Raw genomic sequence first — 18,509 nt, 5'->3', positions numbered from 1 at the left:
TGTCGTTTTTCTCTTTTTTGTGTTATACACAATACACATGCAGTTCCTTTGGTGGTAGAAACTCATGTTAATCTAGGAGGAAGAGGAAAGAGAACAGACAAAGAAACCAAAGCTTGGGGAGTAGTAACCGTAACATTCAACACCATCCTTTGGTGGTAGAAAGTAGAAACTCATTCATCCACTATACTTTGGAAAAGGTACTGTTGTGTAAAGATTACTGTTGTGTAAAGACAGGTCCTTGTTTCACAAAAATGTGCTTCAAGTTTCACTATTTTTGCCCATTTTGAATATGCTAGAATTTCTCATGGATCCTATCGTTTTCTCTATCGGCACTCATCTGTTTATTTGTTGTAATAATCCCTCAACAATGTATTTTGTACTTCTTCCTCTGTTATGAACTTATGATGTTGGCAATTTTTGTATATATAAACCAAATAGATGATCTTCGTGTCAACGGACATTTGAACTCTAGTTTAATAGTTCACAGGTTGACATCACAACTGATACAATAGAAGTCACCCTCACCAACACTTTGAAATAAATAGAAGTCGACATTTTCTTATCAACTCTAGATAGATCACTACATCTCATCTTCCCCCTAAATGTGATCCTCTAATGTTGTCTGGTCAGTTAGCAACAAATTAGAGCTCACTACATGGGAACGTGTCGTGGGCTCGTGGCGCATTTCCGATCAATGGTGACGGTGACGATCATCGCCGATTTGTCAATTTTTATGCTGGGTGTTAAATCGGGGCACATAATATTAACAAAAAGAAAAAGAAAAGAATGAACATCTCACACCGAAGCAAAGTGATACCAAAACTCAGCACAAAGCCAAACTCAAAAGGAATAACCCTTTAGAATGTGACAACTTCGGTTCTCTTTAGAAGCATGTACAACTGTATTAAAGCCGAGCATCTGAATGAAAATTTTGAAACCCTAATTCATCTAAACCTGCTACAATAATTCCTCAAAAAGCAAAAAAGAGGGAGGAAAAAGGAGCAGGTTGTATACAGTTAGTGAATGTATCTCCATAGTTGCTGCAATTGCTGGGGTGACAAACCTTGTAAACCACCTGCCTGCTGAAGTTCTTCCGCAACCTGTTTCTGAGAATGATAAGGGTCAGAATATCCGGGATTTACATATTGAGACACTGGCGCCAAATTTTGCTGCTGCTGCCGCCTCATGAAGTTATACTCGGTCCTCTCGGGGCGAAATGAAGCTCTTGGCGCGGCCCCATAATCCAAGTGAGATAAGCTACCGTTCTATGTAGAAGAATGAAAACAATTGTTAAGCCAAGTGATAATATTATCTAAGAGTGGGCTTCATAATAGTATGGGTTATGGAACATACAAGGATAATGGATATAATCATTAACAGTTCATGTGAAACCATAAACGCCTAATTAACAATAATTGGATGCTCAACCATAGCCAACTATGAAGATCTTCACAAATAGAAACTACAGCTAATAGCATTCAATCATGTAAAAACTATTAGTTGTGTATAACTTTCATGCACTAGTATAAACTTAAACTGTCAACCAACTTCAAGGAAATTACTGAAAGGGTGATGCACAATTAGTGAAAATAACTATTTCAAAAACAATTACACTAATATTGTATATGAATACATTGATATTAACAAAAACAGCTTTCTAGATAAGATCATTCATCATCCATACGCAAAAAGAAAACAGTATGAAACCAACCTGTTGAATAGAGCTAATGTTACGCCCACCGTTGCCATATTGAGAAGGTAAAATCTCATCTATGTTACTCTGAGGCATTGCATAACCAAGAGATGAATTTGGCAAAACATTTCTAGGACCATAAAAGGAAGAGCCATGATTTCCATAAGCATAGGTTTCTCTGGCAGCGGCAGGAGGCAATCTATTCATTAGTAGTTCATTTCTGTCTTGATGAAGGTTGTACTTCATGTCCAAAGCAGATTGGTTATATCGAGGATTGCCTGAAAATGGTTGCTGTGAATTGATGGCTGTTATATATAATTGATCACGGGGCAATGAAGAATATCCTTCCATGTTGGGGAATTGCTGGAACTGTACTGAGGATTGCACCATAGGTTCGTGGGAAAGTGCAGATCTTTTAGGTAGATCGAACATGCCAGGTTCCATGACCTATATTATTCAACATCTGTCAAGACTCAATACTAAAAAACATCAACAGTGATAGTTATTACTTATTAGGCCCGATTCATCAATACCTTAGTTGAGGGCCCTAATCCCTTGGAACCTTTTAAGCCCCAAATAACTTACAATGCAATATCTTTCAACATCAACTAGAATGCAACTAGTACTCAAATCTGTTGTTTCATCAGATGTTAATATATATTAACTTAACTTAAACTTGGATTATGGTTAAAAACATTGTCAAATGATGGTTTTAATGTTGTGCCAAAAAGCCCAAATCATAGTAGTATCACGATTCAGATGACATATCCATTCCTTATTAATTCCTCATTCTCACAACCTACCAAGACATCAGTGCTGTACTTCAAATCAAAAGAAATATTGAAATCAAAACTAATGGGAATTAACCTTCTAGTCTTCTACCTTCAAATAACATCTGCTTCTACCAACAATTTTCAAGTTATTTAAGCATTGCAAAGTTGGTTATTTCTAGCAGAACAACTTATGTTGTATCAAGTTATTAGCCTAGGCAAGATTACAATAAAATCACAGAAACAACTAATGAGAAAAATAAGCATAAGAATATTCCCTACATCAGATATGGAGTTGGGAGTATTGCTTAGGGACAACATTGAGCTGTTGTATCGTACAGGTTGTTCAGATCTTGGTAATGCCAACATATCACCAGGAATCAAATTTGATTCATTAAGCTGTGTCAAGATAAATAAAAGCAAATCTCATTAATAAACTTCTACCACCAATCTTCTAGTGATTCAAGCATCAGGAAGTTGAATATCTAAGCAGAAGAGTTTCTGTTGTATTAAGTTATCAGCGCAGGCAAAATAACAATAAAATCACAGAAACAACTAATGAACATAATAAGCACAGAAAAATATTTCCTACATACCCCAGATATGGAATTGGTATTATTGCTTGTAGACAACAATGAACTATTGTATCCTCCAGGTTGTGATTGTGACCCAATGAATTTGAACATATCACCAGGAATCGAATTTGATTCATCAAGCTACATCAAGATAAATAGAAGCAAATCTCATTAATACAGGATAGAAGCGCAGAAAACAAACAAACAACTAGGTTTTATCCCACTAGATTGAGACAGCAGCATAGAACAGATGACATGATGTCAATGAAATCAGTGTTCTACTGTAACCTTATATCATTATGCCAATATCAACAGTAACACCATTAGTTTCTGAAAGCTTAAAACAACTCAAATTTGAAGGACTATTATATCACCATTTCTCTTGGAAAATTATAATGACTTCCACTCTGCAAGCCTGGCTGCTTCAAAGGCAAGGAAGGAGTCACCCAGCGAGAATTTTGCCAATTGGGATCTGATACAGATGCCACCACGTTGTATTCATGCCCAAAAGTTTCCTCTGGAATAATATGCCTCAGAAGCTCTTGCTGAGGAGATGAAAGGAAGTTATCATTCTTATCACCTGTTGATCCTCTAACAGCCTCAAATTCAAGTTGCTTACCACCATGTTGTACAGAACTAATACAGAGAAAAAACAATATAAAGATGCGTTGGAATAGACAAAGCAGGGTATATCAAGTTGGTAATGGAAAAGGAAATGCCTGGCGTCTGAGAACTGAACCAAGGAACTATCAATAGCTGCAGACTTCTCTTCCAATCCATTTCTAGGAAGATTAGGTGTAGGAATCACAGAAGATGCAGTATTACTGCTGGCATTAAATTTTCCAAAACTCAAATGTGAGCATGTATCAGCCAAAGCTTGTAAATGTACATCATTTGGAAGAACCACCGTAGGATTATCTCCAGATAATGGCATTTCCAATTTGGATTCTCTTATGCTTAGCCCCTTGAAATCTGAAGCTGCCAATAACACATCTGCAAAGGCATTACTAGCCAATTTATTAGAGCGAAGATATAAATAGAATATTGGCAATCATAACATGGTCTTGAGCCAAAAAAGAGGATGAAAGCAAAGTAGATAATGCATGGGAGCTATATTTTCAATGCATTAAGAATGCTGAAAAAATAGCACATCTTAGCATTGCCTTTTCACATTGATTTCTACATATAACAATTCGTAAACCAGACACTCCTAAAAAACTCGAGTATAAAAGTTAGAAACTAAAACCAAAATCATGGAAATTACCCATACTTCACATTTCAAACTCAACATTTCAGCTAATGGTCTTATTCACGTTTACGTATAACAGAAAAATGTTCTCAACTTACCCAGTTAAATACCTAAACAGTTAGAAAATATCACTTCCAATCCTCCACAACAACAGAAAAAGGTTTCGAGAAGTCCAAGTCCATGTAAACTCAGCATCAGTACCTAATACATGGATCCTAAACTAGATGAAATATAGGTCATCAAAAGCATTTAGGTGCATTTCCAGCTTCTAAAAGAATAGAAAATCCAATTAACAAGTTCCAACAACAATGACAACAATCAATCCTTAGGTCAATAGTGGAGTCAATTACATGAATCATATTATGTAAACAAAGTATTAATCAATACATTAAGAACAAGGGCTTTTTCAAGTTCAGTTTAAATATATATTTATTTCTTTTATGAGGTCTAAACATAGATATTTTAGTTACATCTGACTTTTCATGAATAAGTCCATATATAGTTTGTGGCTTCATAAAGCATCATAGTATTGAATCTTAAGAGCTAACTAAAAGCATCATTCACCAAGATGACTTAACATCATGTTGCAATATAGTTTATGCTTACTAGCAAATTAGAGAAGTAGGTTATCCTAAATCTCATTTCAGCATAACTCGACCACAAAGAAGACTTCATAGAACAATAGAGAAGTTGGTTATTCTAAAGCTGAAACAACAGTTAGAATAGTAACCTTCATGCCCCTGAGAATGATGTAAATCAGAGGAACAAGTATCTTTTGAGTTAGAGTTTGAATGAGATTCTAGTTTAGTTTTGCTGCACATAACATCATCACTAGCACAATCCCCCCATGCACCTTGGGATGAATCTAATTCAGAATTCCTGCACACACTAACTACTGTATCACACAAGCTACTCTGCTTAGAAGGCCCATTAGCATTTAAAGAGGCAAATACGGTTGGTGCTTGAGAACTGCTGGTAGTTGGCTGTTCATTTACATGCCACTTGTCATGAAAAGGTTGCTGCTCAGAATGACTTTGACTGTCCAGATTTAGCATTGTCTCTGAATTTCCAGATGCAGAAACTCCTGAGGCAGTACAATCGTCATGTGAAACATTTTGGGATGTTCTACCCATTCTTACAATGTCTGCCATAGTAAGATGTGCTTTGCTCACTCCTAGCAGTGAGGTTTGAAGTCCTGAAGAAACTTGGGCAAAAACTGATATGGAATCGCTTGTTCCCAATGACGAACTTCCAGTATCAGCACTAAAAGAATCGCTGCAACAATTTCTCAACAAATAAGAGAGGTGAATAGTTAGAGACATTTATATATATATTGTTAAATTTTCTAATAGCAGTAATTTCAGTATGATATGCCAATATAAGACACAGAAATCAGAACGAAAATGTTCACCTCACGAGTACTACAGAAATATTAGTATTCATGGTTTATATAAATTATCTAGATAAAACAAATGCATACAAAAGCAACAACAACAACGCCGCCTTATCCCAACGGCATCACTTACATCTAACCACCAGTAGATATAAGCAGGACACAGACATGGTAATATAATTAAAAATTTAAAGAAGTCATTATATATATACTTAAACTTTGTCCTGCCTTAAGCTCTATTTTACTTATTTTAATCACTTAAGCTCTATTTATTATTTTTTTCAAATCCATAATGCTGTTGTCAATGTGGTGTCCTGCCACGTTGGAGTAAATACAAAAATAATTGAATACAGATGCATGAAATCAGTATGTAATTCGTGTAAAAAAAGAATTATAGCAGCAGCAGTTAGCAGGACCCATAATTAGGGAGAATATATAAATTAAGGAAAAAAATGCAAAACAATCCCTTTAATGCTTCAGTTATTTCCAATCGCCAATAATCTAATCCGCTGATGCTTTTTAATTGGAGCATTGACCTTCGATGACCAAAACATTAATGGACTTTTGGATGTCAACAATTGTCCTTTCCAAGTCGGTGCACACACAGGGGGAACAGCTTGGCTCCCCCCCCCCCCCCCAAAAAAACAAATAAAGGGAAAAAAATCAAGGCCATTGGTAAAATATTCTTGTATCTGTATAAATACAAAGCGATAACTGTCTTATTAAATATACCAAATACCAAACCATGCTCCATAAGTCAGCTATATTTTAAATTCATACAAAACACCAGAAACTATATTGCATACAGAAAAATAAGCTAACCTTCTAGAACCTCTTCCCACGACATGATTTGTGGATGACGTAACTGTCGTACCAATAGACCCAACATCTTCCTTGTTAACAGGTTTGACGTGTCCTGAAAGAAATTACACATTCCACAAGGTAAGACAATGCAATACTAAATGTGTATAATATCTGCATCTAGCAGAAATGCAGGATCATGCCGCAATCAGACAACATACCATTATAAGTCAAATGTGTAAACTCATTATTGGTAACACTACGATCACTGCCATTGCCGGTTTTGCCTGCCCGACCCAGCCCACCATTACTACCCTTTGTCCTTGAATCCAATGCCTCCTTTCCCTGAAGTTAAATAAGCAAGTTGATTACACACCCTATAAGAAGGCCATCCTCAACACATTTATGAATAATGTCATACGAGGAGTACCTCTTTTCTTCTTTCACGTTTGCTTCTAACCTCATGAAAAGTATCTACAATTAAATATCCGGGAAAAAAATAGAAACTTAAAACAATTAAGATAACAAAACAAATCATAAAAAATCATTCTTATTCAAGATACACAACAACTAAACAGATCGCCAAATTCCATCATTCATATAAATAAACCATAATATAGAACCAATGAACTTAGAATTTCGTTCCTTTTCCCTGTCTCTGAACCTTTAAGTTCACTCAACCAGAATAAACAGTTAAAAAAACAACAAAAAACAAAGTAAAAAACTTCCACAGTCACCAATTTCCTCAGCAACTAAACATCAAACAGAAGATAGAAAAGAAAACAGAGAGAAAAGCTGGCAAAATTTTAAACACAGTAAATAACATGCACATTGTCACCAATTTTCTCAGCTACCAAACACCACACACAAAATAATAATATAAATAATATTCATCGTTTTTTCACTTCAAACCCGAAAGAATAACAGAGTAGTAACAAGAACGAAGAAAAAGAATTTAAAAAAGAAAAAAAAAAACCTTGAGCTAGAAGCCTTTCGACGGCGCGGTTAGGGTCCATGTCACATTCCCTAAGCACAGCGTAGATCTCTTGCTCGGAGCAAAAGTTCAAAATCTCCTTCACACTCTGCACAATCTTCTTTACCGCCGCCGGCAGCGCCGCCTCTCCACCGCCGTAACCGTCACCGTTCCTGCTCTCGCTCCCCATTGCACGAAAGAACAAAACGAAACGCAAAAAGGAAGACACGGATTTTCTCTCTCACTTTCACTTTCTATCTCTATTTATTTTCCAACCAACCAAACAGAGAATAACACACGAAACTCAAAAGAAAACAACGAACCCTTTCTTCTTCTTTCTTTCTTCTCTATATATCACTTTTTAAAAGCATAATCTCTTTTTATTTTTTGTTTTTTATTTTTTAATTCTCGCGCTTTTTTTTTCGGTCCTTTGGTTTTTTTTTTTTCCGTTTCAGTTTATAGTAATCACTAGTCACTGAGATTAGATTATTCTCACTGGCTGTGACAATTTGGTTCTGTCACAGCCCACGTATCTCTTGCCACCTGTGTAGGAGAGTTGGGTGCGATGTGGGTCATTTTGTAATTTTAGTTTCTTTTAACTTTCCTTATGGACAGAACAGTTGTCACAGGCACGTCAGATTAGTATGGTTCCCTAAAAGAATCGAATTTGCAAGGGGTTGGCCTTTATTTTATTTTATTTTATTTTTTTATTTTAATGTGTCTTTAAAAAGTCAGAGGATCAGTTCTTTATTTGAGTAAACATAATAAAATATAATATTTTAGTTTTCTAAATTTGTCTACAAATTTAACTAATTTTTTAAATATATAAAAAAAATTTATTTATAGACTAAAATTAATTGTTAAAATCAATTATTAGTATATTTATGTATTAATTTATTTTTAATATATATTTATATTTTAATATATTTAGTGACTAATTTTAATACACATATAATATAATTAAAATATATATGGTTTAGATATTGATAAGTTAAATTTTGAAATTTATAAATTAGGTATGATTCATATAACAAATATATTATTAAAATTTTAAATTCTTAAATGAAAATCAGTTATTTATTTATTTAGTAATTAAAAGAATGTGTGACAAGAATTAACAAAAAATTGAAATACATCTCAAAAATTGTAGTTTGAAATTATTCTTGCTTTTATGATGGCTCGTTTGTTAGACAATTTACAAATACTTTATAAGTATTTGTTAAATTTGGAAAAAATACCTGAAAAATAAGGCTGAGATAAAAGTTAATTTTTATAGAGCTAATTTTTTACAATTTTACATGATTATCCAAATCGAATCAATCACATAGAGCTAATTCTATAACATTCATATGTTTTTTTCTCTTTTTTAAACTTTAGTTGAATTAAATTTTTAAATTTGAGTTAGAGATTTGAGTTAAAATTTTTATAAATTACAAAACAAAATTTATCACATAAAATAAGATCATTAATAAAAAAATTCATTTTGATTAAAATTTTAATATTAATAGAAATAAATCAAACTATAATTATTTAGTCAAAAAAATATTACCCTTATACAAGAAATTCCAGAACAATTATCTACCATAAGTGTAACATTATCTATCTGAAATATTGAAAAGGTACACGTGGCAATGGGACTATGGCAGACCATACATTTGGGATTTGACTTTCATTTCTTGTGTGATTTTATAACTTGTGACTCATCATAGGAATCATCTTATGTTGATTAAAATAATCAAGTTGGTCTTCATTTCAATTATTGAAGGATGTGATGTGATATGAAAGATTCATCTAATTAAAATGTCAATTTCCTAACACACATATTTGACTTACAAGTTGTATAGCTATGAAATTTTAAATGTAACTAAAATATTTGTATTCTAATAATTTTAATAATTGATGTTATTTATAAAAGAAATATATAATATATTAATTAAAAATAATACTTAAAATTATTAAAATATTAATATTTTAAATATATTTTAAATTTTTTAATTTTTTATTAGCAAATAAAATAGTAAAATATTAATAGCCAAATGTTCTTGTTACTAAGTAATTATTATGGATCAACATGAATAAATAACTATTCTTTAATTAACCAATGAATTATAGTTCAAATGGTATAGTCTCTTTATATTTACTTAATAGATCACGGATTCGAGTCTTCCCATCTTTAGTAAAAAAAAATTACTCTTTAATTACAATTTACAATCATATGGTAGGGGATGAAATAATTATTCTTTCGTCACAAACTATAATGCCAAAACTACCCTTATATAAATTATGCAATATTAATTTCATATTCTGAAAAAAAAAGATAAACTACTTAAAATATTTTTAAAAGAAATTGATGTTGATAGAATTATTCCTAAAAAATTAGTATAGAAAAATGTTTCAAAAATTATAAAAAACGTAACAAAAATAAATAAAAATATCATTTTTTATAAACGGCAAATAATTATTACACTTAATAAATGACTTGTTATTTTGATTCGAACTTTTGTAGAAATATTTTGAATAATTATTTAGAAAAGCAAACAAAATTTAGTAAAAGATTTTATCTCTAATTTTTTTTAAAAATTTTATCATTAAAAAAATAAAAGCCAAAAAATTCACTTAATATAAAATCACAAAATTTTAAAGATAACGACTCTCTTTTTCTAATCATGTTTATAAAAACAAAAATGTTATATATATACAAAAAATCAGTCACAAAATATTTGTATATAAATACATGTGTTGTTAAACTTATTTTTAATATATATTTTTTATTTTAATATATATTTTATTTGAGTGACTAATTTGATGCTAATTTTTTATGAACACATAACATAATTATTGTAAAAAAAAAAATTACATTAAAATTGGACCACTAAAATCCTAATATGTATGTAATATTTAGTTATATTTGTCATGCTTTTAAATCTTAAGAGTATTATTGTTGATTTTGGTATTGATATTTTTGTTTGCATATACATCTTTCATAAGGTATTTGTAGGGGTGGTAACGGGGCGGGTAGGGGTGGGTTTTCCGACCCCTATCCGCCGTACAACAACTCGCATAGAACCCGTCCCACTTCTACCCATGAGTAATAAAACGTTGAACCCTAACTCGTCCCGCCCCTACGCACCCTTATAATTATTAAAATTCAATAAATAAAATAAAATTTCAAAATTTATATAACCATCATCACATACATAACATAAATTAAAATAAAAATTTAAATATGATACAATATTATTAATCATTTACTAATTATTTTACATATATTATATATATTATATATTATATATATAGCGGGGCGGGTAGGAGCCAGTATTACCTAAACCCGACCCTGCCCTGCCCCGCACTCTCAAGAACCCATCCCGCTAAAAACCCACCTCGGTGCGGAGCGGATAATTACCCGCCCCGAGCGGGTAGGAGCAGGGTGGGTACCTGCGGATTCGGGTGGTATTCTCATCCCTGCATTTCTGATGGGTTATCCTTAGATATACATGATTAAAGTTAACTAAAAACTAAACTTAATTTTAGTTGACTAAAAATTTTGTTTAAGTTAATAAACTAAACTAGTTTTAAACAAAAAAACCGGTTATAAAAATAATAAATCGATTTTAAAAATTTGATTTTAAAAAATAACTATTTTTTTCATTTAAAAACCGATTTTTTTTTTCAGTTAAACTCCGATTTCTTCATTTAAAAACCAATTTTATAAAAATATATTTTAACTTATAAACCGATTTTTGACACTTTAAAGAAAACCAATGTTTTCTTTTTTGCTTATTATAAAACTGATTTAAATTTATAGCATATTTATATTAGAAAAGTTAACTTTAAATTTTCAAACCATTAATCGATTTTGATTTGGTTAATCAGTTTGTAAATCAATTTTTACCAATTCGGTTAACCATTTTTTTAAACTGGTTATAATTTATAAACCATTTGAAAAAAAAAAAACAAATTATTTAAAATTTGGTTAAGATTTTTTAACTGATTAACCAGTTCTTGGTTTTTGATAAACAACCCTTAAAAGCAATTAAAAAGAAGCTTCAATAAGCCACTAGAACTTATGGAGCATATATACAATTTATAATAATTAATCTTAAATCAAAGTGTCAAGGATAGTGAAGCCAAATATAAGAATTTTCCCTATCTCCACTCTCCATAACCAGAGGGATTATAAAGAGGTTCAAAATAAACAATCTTGTAATAAGAAGGTAGGCTCCTTGTATATATAGTTTTATTTAATAATTAATTAAACCATTTAAATTTCGGTCAAACCATTAAAGCAGTAAACTAGTCACCTTATCCGTCATTATCGACCAGTTCGATTTTCGTAACCTTCATATATACACAGCATTACTAGCATTTCACTCACTCACTCACCCACATTCCTTTCAAATTTTTGTGCAATTGCATTGAATTTGTTCACATTGAATAAGAATATGCTTCATTATCTAGATAAGCTAACCTTTCATCTGATTCTCTTCTCAGATGCAGAAAAAAAAATTTCTTAACACAAACTTGGATGTGTGTGTATATATATATATATATTGTTTGGTTGGTTACGGTAAGGTGGAAACTCAGTGCAGTCAACTTCACGTGAAGTTGATAACTGGGAGTCGTTAGATAAAAACTTAGTCAAATCATTCAAATCATTTAACGACTTTCAGCTATCAACTTCACGTGAAGTTGACTGCACCTGAATTTTCACCTTACTATAATTAGTACAAAGTTAATTGTACATGCAGGTTATGTATGTCATATGGTTGTAACTGAAATCCTATTGTTGGGATGTCTCAAGCACATTGCTTTCAGGACCCTTCACCATTTCGGCATCCGATGGACCGGAATTATCCTTCACAGATTCGATTTCCATACTGCCGGTGCGGCTCTTTCTAGTTCTTCGATCCTGAATACAGTTTCAATTACACACGGTTAGCTCAAATTTCGTTGTTTCGACAGGCATCAAAGGTTGGCAGCCTAACTAAGACTGAAGAGAACTTGTAGAAGATCAAAGTTTGAAGAAAACTAAGCATAAATTTGTCCAAAGTAAAAATGCACATAAAATGCAAAAGATGCAAAAATGTGATGCTCCCTTTATGCCCCTATCTTCATTGCCAAGGCAACCCATGAATTTGACTATATGCCCTAATGATTTAATAATGTCAAGAGTTAAACTAGTCCAAACAGTAAAAATATAGTTATTTCTTGATACAGTGGTAGTATAAAATATTTTACACAATCATCCAATCACGTTCGTTCTTTTGAATGACCATTCATATAGTCAATGTAAAAGGTAGTTATTTTTACTGATGTTGCATTACGTGATTGGATGATTCTGTCAAAATTGACATATATAGATAGAAGGAGGGACTAATAAACATAGGATAGGATGAGATATTGAAGGAAACCTGTCGGAACGGATACTCGTCTGCTTCAAGCATCCTCACAACCTGACTCATTTTGGGTCTCTTGTCGGCATCAGGATCGACACACCTAAGTGCGACCAGAAGGGCACGCTTTAGGACACGCATCGATGGTTTCACTTCGAGGCTAGAGTCCACAACTTCCTCGGCCCTCCTTGTTCCCACCATGATCTTGAGCCACTCAACAAGATTCACCTGTCATGGGGATAATCATAATAACATCTATCAGCATTGTACCGAAACACACCGAATAAGGAAGGCAAATTATCATTTGTAAGGATTAAGACACCTCATTCGCGGAACGGGAATAGTCAACCGGGTCCCTTCCGGTAACCACTTCTAGCAAGACAACACCGAAGCTGTAAATGTCGCTTCTTTCATTTAACATGCCAGTATTAGCATATTCTGGTGCCACATAACTGAAATTGTGAAGAGGAGTTAGTTTCTACTTATGAAATAAAATTTAAGACAACAAAATATTCAACATACCCGAATGTTCCCATTACTCTAGTAGTTATGTGACTTTCCCCGGAGTCCAAAAGTTTGGCCAAACCAAAATCAGAAACCTTCGCATTGAACTCACTATCAATCAATATGTTGCTAGACTTTATATCCCGGTGAACAACTTTTGGTTCGATTGCTTCGTGTAAATAAGCAAGCCTGCAAACAATCATAAGTCCAATAACAATAAAATTGAAAACCAATGCCACAAGTGAAAGCTTAAAACCGAAAAATATAGAAAATCTCAAGAGTCTAGATTAGTTCCAATGCTTGCTAAGCTTACAATATCATGTTATCCACAATTCTAATGGACTCAAATAAATCTCAAAATATGTGAACATGTAAATGTTATATTTAACAATATCAACATGATTACATGAATAAACTCTCAATACCAAGCATTTTGATGATATATTAATTTATGGTAACAAAACAAGGGATAAAATGAGTTATTCACAACCATGGCCACAAGATGAGGAATTTTAGATAGTCACAAATCCAAGATTCATGCCAATTGATTTAACTTGAGAAAAACAATGATGAATGTGAAGTTTAACTTACGCTTTGGCTGTGCCGAGTATAACCTTCATACGAGCTTCCCAGGTAAGTATTCCATGTTGACTCATAGCTCCATGTAACCATTGTTCTAAATTACCATTGTTCACATATTCATACACTAACAACCTATAAATGAAGTGTAAAGATACACCATTATTGATAAGATAAAACATACAAAAAAAAAACAGATTTTTTAACAAAATGAATGCGACTTGTTCAGAAAAAGTTTTACCTGTGTACTCCTTCTATGCAATATCCAAGCAACCGCACAAGATTTTTATGTCTAACATGGCCTATAGCTTCCACTTCAACCCTGAATTCTTTCTCTGCTTGTCCCCTGTGAACTCAACAACCAATTCAATTACAGATCGAAAGCTATATGTGAAAATTAAGGAGGGAAGTACCAAAAATGTCATAAAGTATGCTTACAAGTTGTTAAGAAGTCTCTTCACTGCCACCTCAGACCCATTGATTAGCCTTCCCCTGTAAACAACTCCATATCCACCCTCACCAATCACATTCTCAGCCGAGAAACGATTGGTTGCAAGTTCAAGATCTCTAAGGGTGAACCAGTGGCCCCATCCAAGATGAGAAACCTCGGGCAAACCAATTAGAGGTGATGCAGTTACCATCCCCAATGCAGACTTCTTCTTAAATGTGCTGGAGCTTCCTTCTTCACCGGACATCGAACTAAACCCTCTCTCGTGATGAAAAATCGAGCTGCATTGGCTGATATTATCTGCATCACTGGATTTGCTCATTCCCAAATGAACTAACAACTTTTCTGAATTATTATTATCACTTGCCTTGTCATGAACAGGAATATATACACTCTCAGCTTGATCATGACAATTCAGCACCCCAACCTTGTCAACCTTGATATCTTTCGAGACATTTGGAATTTGAGACATGGGGATCTTGTCCAGAGATCTCCTCGACTTTCTCCGAAATGTCACCCATACGGGTAATACACAAAGAATTAGAACTATGAATGCACCAACACCTATCCCAATCAAAACCCACAGCCTCAAACCCAATAATGCCGTCGTCTTCGACAATTCAACCTTTAAAGAATGGTTGCCAGACATAATTGGAGGCAACAAGTCAATCAATTCTTGCCCTCCAAATTATTCAGCCAATAAAATCAAGGCATTCCTACCTGCATGCAAGAATCCAATTATGCACACCCTTAACAATTAATTTCAAATTCCAAATATTCAGCAACTCTAGAATCAGCAATCACACATTTTCCTCAAAATTCAAGATAATTTACCAGTAACATGAACTGAAATTGTAGAATTCAGGCATCCCCAAAGCGAAAAAAAATACAATTGCATATGCTTCAACTTCAAACATTCAGAAAATCAACAACCATTTTCATTTTATGTCACACCAATCAGAGAAAAGTCACACTTAAAAAACTTAATGGAATAATTCTAATCACACACATAAAAATCTAACAACAAAAAAGGAAAGAAAAGAAAAGAAAAGAAATTAACATGTGATGTAAAGCATCACTTATAATCCAAGCAAACAAAAGATAGAAAAGCAAAATGTCAAAAAAAGCATTTTCTCTTTACCTTTGTGTTGATCAAATATCACCTCTTCCTTGATCTTCTTCTACCTCCCAAAGAAACACAATGAGGCATATAAACAAACACAAAGCCTACAAAACCCAGATTCTACAAAGAGTTGCAGCTACACAAATAGTTACCTACTAGTGAGTGTTGTGAACTCAAATGGGGAGAAAAAAGAAATAGAAAGAAACTCAGAACAATGAAAAAGGTATTAACAACAATGGCAGGGAATCAGTGCTAACACCCCAAAAATAAAAATTTAATTTTTAATGCCAAAAAATGGATTTTGGAGAAGAGAAAATGCAAAGGTGAGGAAAATGGTTGGTGGGGTACTGAAAGTTGAAGGATTTGAGGGCAGGACCAAAACAAGCTGGAAAGGAAGCTTGAAAGAGAAAGAGTAAAGTGAAAGCATCAAGAATGAGATGAACAGTGTTATAAGCATTTATAGCTATTAGCTTTCAAAGAGTGTGTTGAATAAGCTAAACAAAAAGTGAAAAAAAGAAAAGTGGAGTTTGGAAGAGAGAGAAAGAAGCTAAGTGGTTTTAAGAGAGAGAAGGGTCAACCTCAATGGAACAGAGAGAAACTGCTGATTGCTGAAGCCAAATCTAGGATTGTTCTAAGGTATGCTTACCAAACCAAAATTGTCCTATTTGTGTGAAATAAGGAAAATAAATAAATAAATAATAAATCTTATTGCATAAAAAATATAATCTATAAAAAATACTTTAAATTTTTCTTATTTTTGAAACTTGAATCCAAGATTTCTTATTGTTTATTAATGCCTTAGTATATTGTCAATGTCAAGTAATGAAATTGTTAAGGAAATAATCCGTTTAACAAAAAAATTATTTTTTAATATTTGTGTTCTTTAGAATTTTGTGAATAAAAAATAAAAAATTCTATTTTTCTATTTTTATCTTTTTTATACAACTTTTAAAGAAAAATAAAAATACCAAATAAAATCGTATTTTTAAAATGTAAATTTATATTATGAATCTTAGATTAAAAAGTGTATATATTCATAATCATCTCTCATATTTAATTAGTTATCAAACATTATTTTATGTTTTAAAAAAAGAAGCTCATAGTGATAGGGTTCTTGAGTCTTAACTTTTCTATAATATGAGATTATATTAAGTGTTTCACAAGAATATGATATTAAATGAAATAGTTATAGCTACATAAGTTTATGTTTAATTAATCCTCATCTATTATATATTGACATCTAATTAATTTTTAACATAGCTATACCACATTACCAAATCAAAGTGGAGGAAGAACTACATAAACAAAAGCTTTGATTTGAAGCATAACTTTTTATTAAAGTATGACCCAGACAACAAGCTTGCAACTTTTTTCTCTTTCTTGATAATTATCATAAATTGTGGACTTTATCTTCTTGATTAACTTTGTAATTAGAGGGATAAAGCAAAGTCTATGTACACAAAAATTTGTCATAGCCCACATTTTTCTTAAATATAATATGTAACTCAACCTTTTAATTAAGTAGGACCTGAAAAAAACAACTTTTTAATCAAGTGATTAGTTCTTAACTTTAGGGATTTGCATATTTTCCCTTCTATTTTATAGGAAAAAGAGTACTTTTATTTACAAAATTTTATAAAAAATATCATATAAAAAATAAAAACATTTCTTTTAATCATCAAGAGATTTTCAGTAATCTAATTTAGGTTATTATTTTTACTTCATATGTAAAAATCTTGATTCATTAGAAGTTCCTTCATTAATCCATTGCTTGCTTGGTATTAATTTTTTTTTTAATGTCAAATGAGTAATATATTGCTCAAAAGCTCTTAAAAATAATTTCAAATAAAATTAGTAATGAGATCCAAAAACCATGAAACAAACAATGACATAAGAACAATTATTCTCAATTGTCACAGAGTACTAATGTTAAGAGATGCTGTATTCTATATAGGAGTATTTTATTTCATTGCTACTTATTAGTGGTACTATTAAATTATAGAATTCATTGATAAAAGCTTTATTTATGACTACATTAATTCTACTATTGCTTTGTTAATTGATTATTTAATTCTTTAATATTTTATATATTATATTCTTTAATTCTCTAATGAGAATATGAGATGTGCATTTTATAAGTTTACAACTCTTCACATGCATCATGTGCACCTCACGTGGTTGACCAACTTTTTCTCCTAAGGCTAGTTATTTGGGTCTATTTCCTAACATTAATAATACTAAGGTTTATGCTAACAAAATTAAATGTAATTATTGACTATAAAATAATTGATTAATTGTTTTACACATTATATTAGTGTATGAATGTCCCCTCCCTTCCCACAAGTCAGAAAAAAAGAATGTGAGAGTATTAAAAAACTTGGTATAAATTTCATATTTCTTTTTTTTTTGTTTCTCTAAAAAAAAATATCACATGGTGCCACCATAAATTACAATTAAAATGTTTGGCTAATGGCTATACATCAACATCTTCATTTTCTTTTAATTTATCTCTAAAACAGATAACATGTTAATTATTATAAGCACATGAACATGCCTTTACCATTTTATGAAATATAACATTAGATGTTTGTTTTAAGATCAATATTATACATTAGGTGTGGATGTGCTTATTATTATTATCTAGATTTTTATTTTTACAGAATAAAAATATTTATTTATTTTAGACACTAATAGACCTCATCTCATTTACACAGACCAAAAAAGAAGGAAAGAATCATAGCACAAACGTGCTGATGTAAGATTGCAGAATGAAAAAAGTAAATAAATAAAAAAGATGATATACAGCATATACTATATCTATTCAATAAAGACGACAAGACTTTCAACGAAAAAGAATTTGTTAATCCTAGTTCGTTCTTAATGGATAAATCAATCGTTTAACATATTATGTAGGTTTATCCGTTAATATAGATAGAAAATATTGACAGTCTTATAAAAATAAAGATTAGGAGTCAAAAATAATATTTTTTTTTATTAAAAATCTAATT

General features: G+C 31.8%; 2 protein-coding genes across 4 annotated transcripts; both read right to left on the bottom strand.

Moving 5' to 3' along the window:
* Positions 1-811: 811 nt before the first annotated feature.
* Positions 812-7,884, bottom strand: LOC112794952 (uncharacterized). Its single transcript, XM_025836921.3, has 11 exons — positions 7,458-7,884; positions 6,912-6,955; positions 6,703-6,826; positions 6,503-6,596; positions 5,018-5,562; positions 3,758-4,031; positions 3,413-3,674; positions 3,060-3,179; positions 2,746-2,862; positions 1,712-2,140; positions 812-1,265 (listed from the first exon to the last, which is right to left on the bottom strand). The coding sequence occupies exons 1-11, from the start codon at positions 7,642-7,644 to the stop codon at positions 1,017-1,019; spliced, it is 2,445 nt and encodes an 814-aa protein (XP_025692706.1). The 5' UTR covers positions 7,645-7,884; the 3' UTR covers positions 812-1,016.
* Positions 7,885-11,842: 3,958 nt separating this feature from the next.
* On the bottom strand, positions 11,843-15,969 carry LOC112794984 (probable receptor-like protein kinase At2g42960). 3 transcript variants are annotated; one of them, XR_011881858.1, is made up of 9 exons: positions 15,520-15,969; positions 14,369-15,098; positions 14,172-14,276; positions 13,943-14,065; positions 13,370-13,540; positions 13,170-13,299; positions 12,866-13,075; positions 12,166-12,363; positions 11,843-12,047 (listed from the first exon to the last, which is right to left on the bottom strand). XR_011881858.1 is itself a non-coding variant. In XM_025836946.3 (8 exons), the coding sequence occupies exons 2-8, from the start codon at positions 15,025-15,027 to the stop codon at positions 12,235-12,237; spliced, it is 1,527 nt and encodes a 508-aa protein (XP_025692731.1). In that variant the 5' UTR covers positions 15,028-15,098; positions 15,520-15,969; the 3' UTR covers positions 11,843-12,234. The 3 variants fall into 3 exon arrangements, 2 of the variants coding, with proteins under 2 accessions (XP_025692731.1, XP_072092910.1); XM_025836946.3 differs by having other exon boundaries at positions 11,843-12,363; XM_072236809.1 differs by lacking the exon at positions 15,520-15,969 and adding an exon at positions 15,213-15,399 and having other exon boundaries at positions 11,843-12,363.
* Between the last annotated feature and the right edge of the window lie 2,540 nt (positions 15,970-18,509).

This window comes from Arachis hypogaea, chromosome 1 (genome assembly GCF_003086295.3).
Source record: "Arachis hypogaea cultivar Tifrunner chromosome 1, arahy.Tifrunner.gnm2.J5K5, whole genome shotgun sequence".
Classification (NCBI taxonomy): domain Eukaryota; kingdom Viridiplantae; phylum Streptophyta; class Magnoliopsida; order Fabales; family Fabaceae; genus Arachis; species Arachis hypogaea.
Note: the sequence above shows the minus strand (reverse complement) of the source record. Positions and strands in the feature narration are given on the sequence as shown.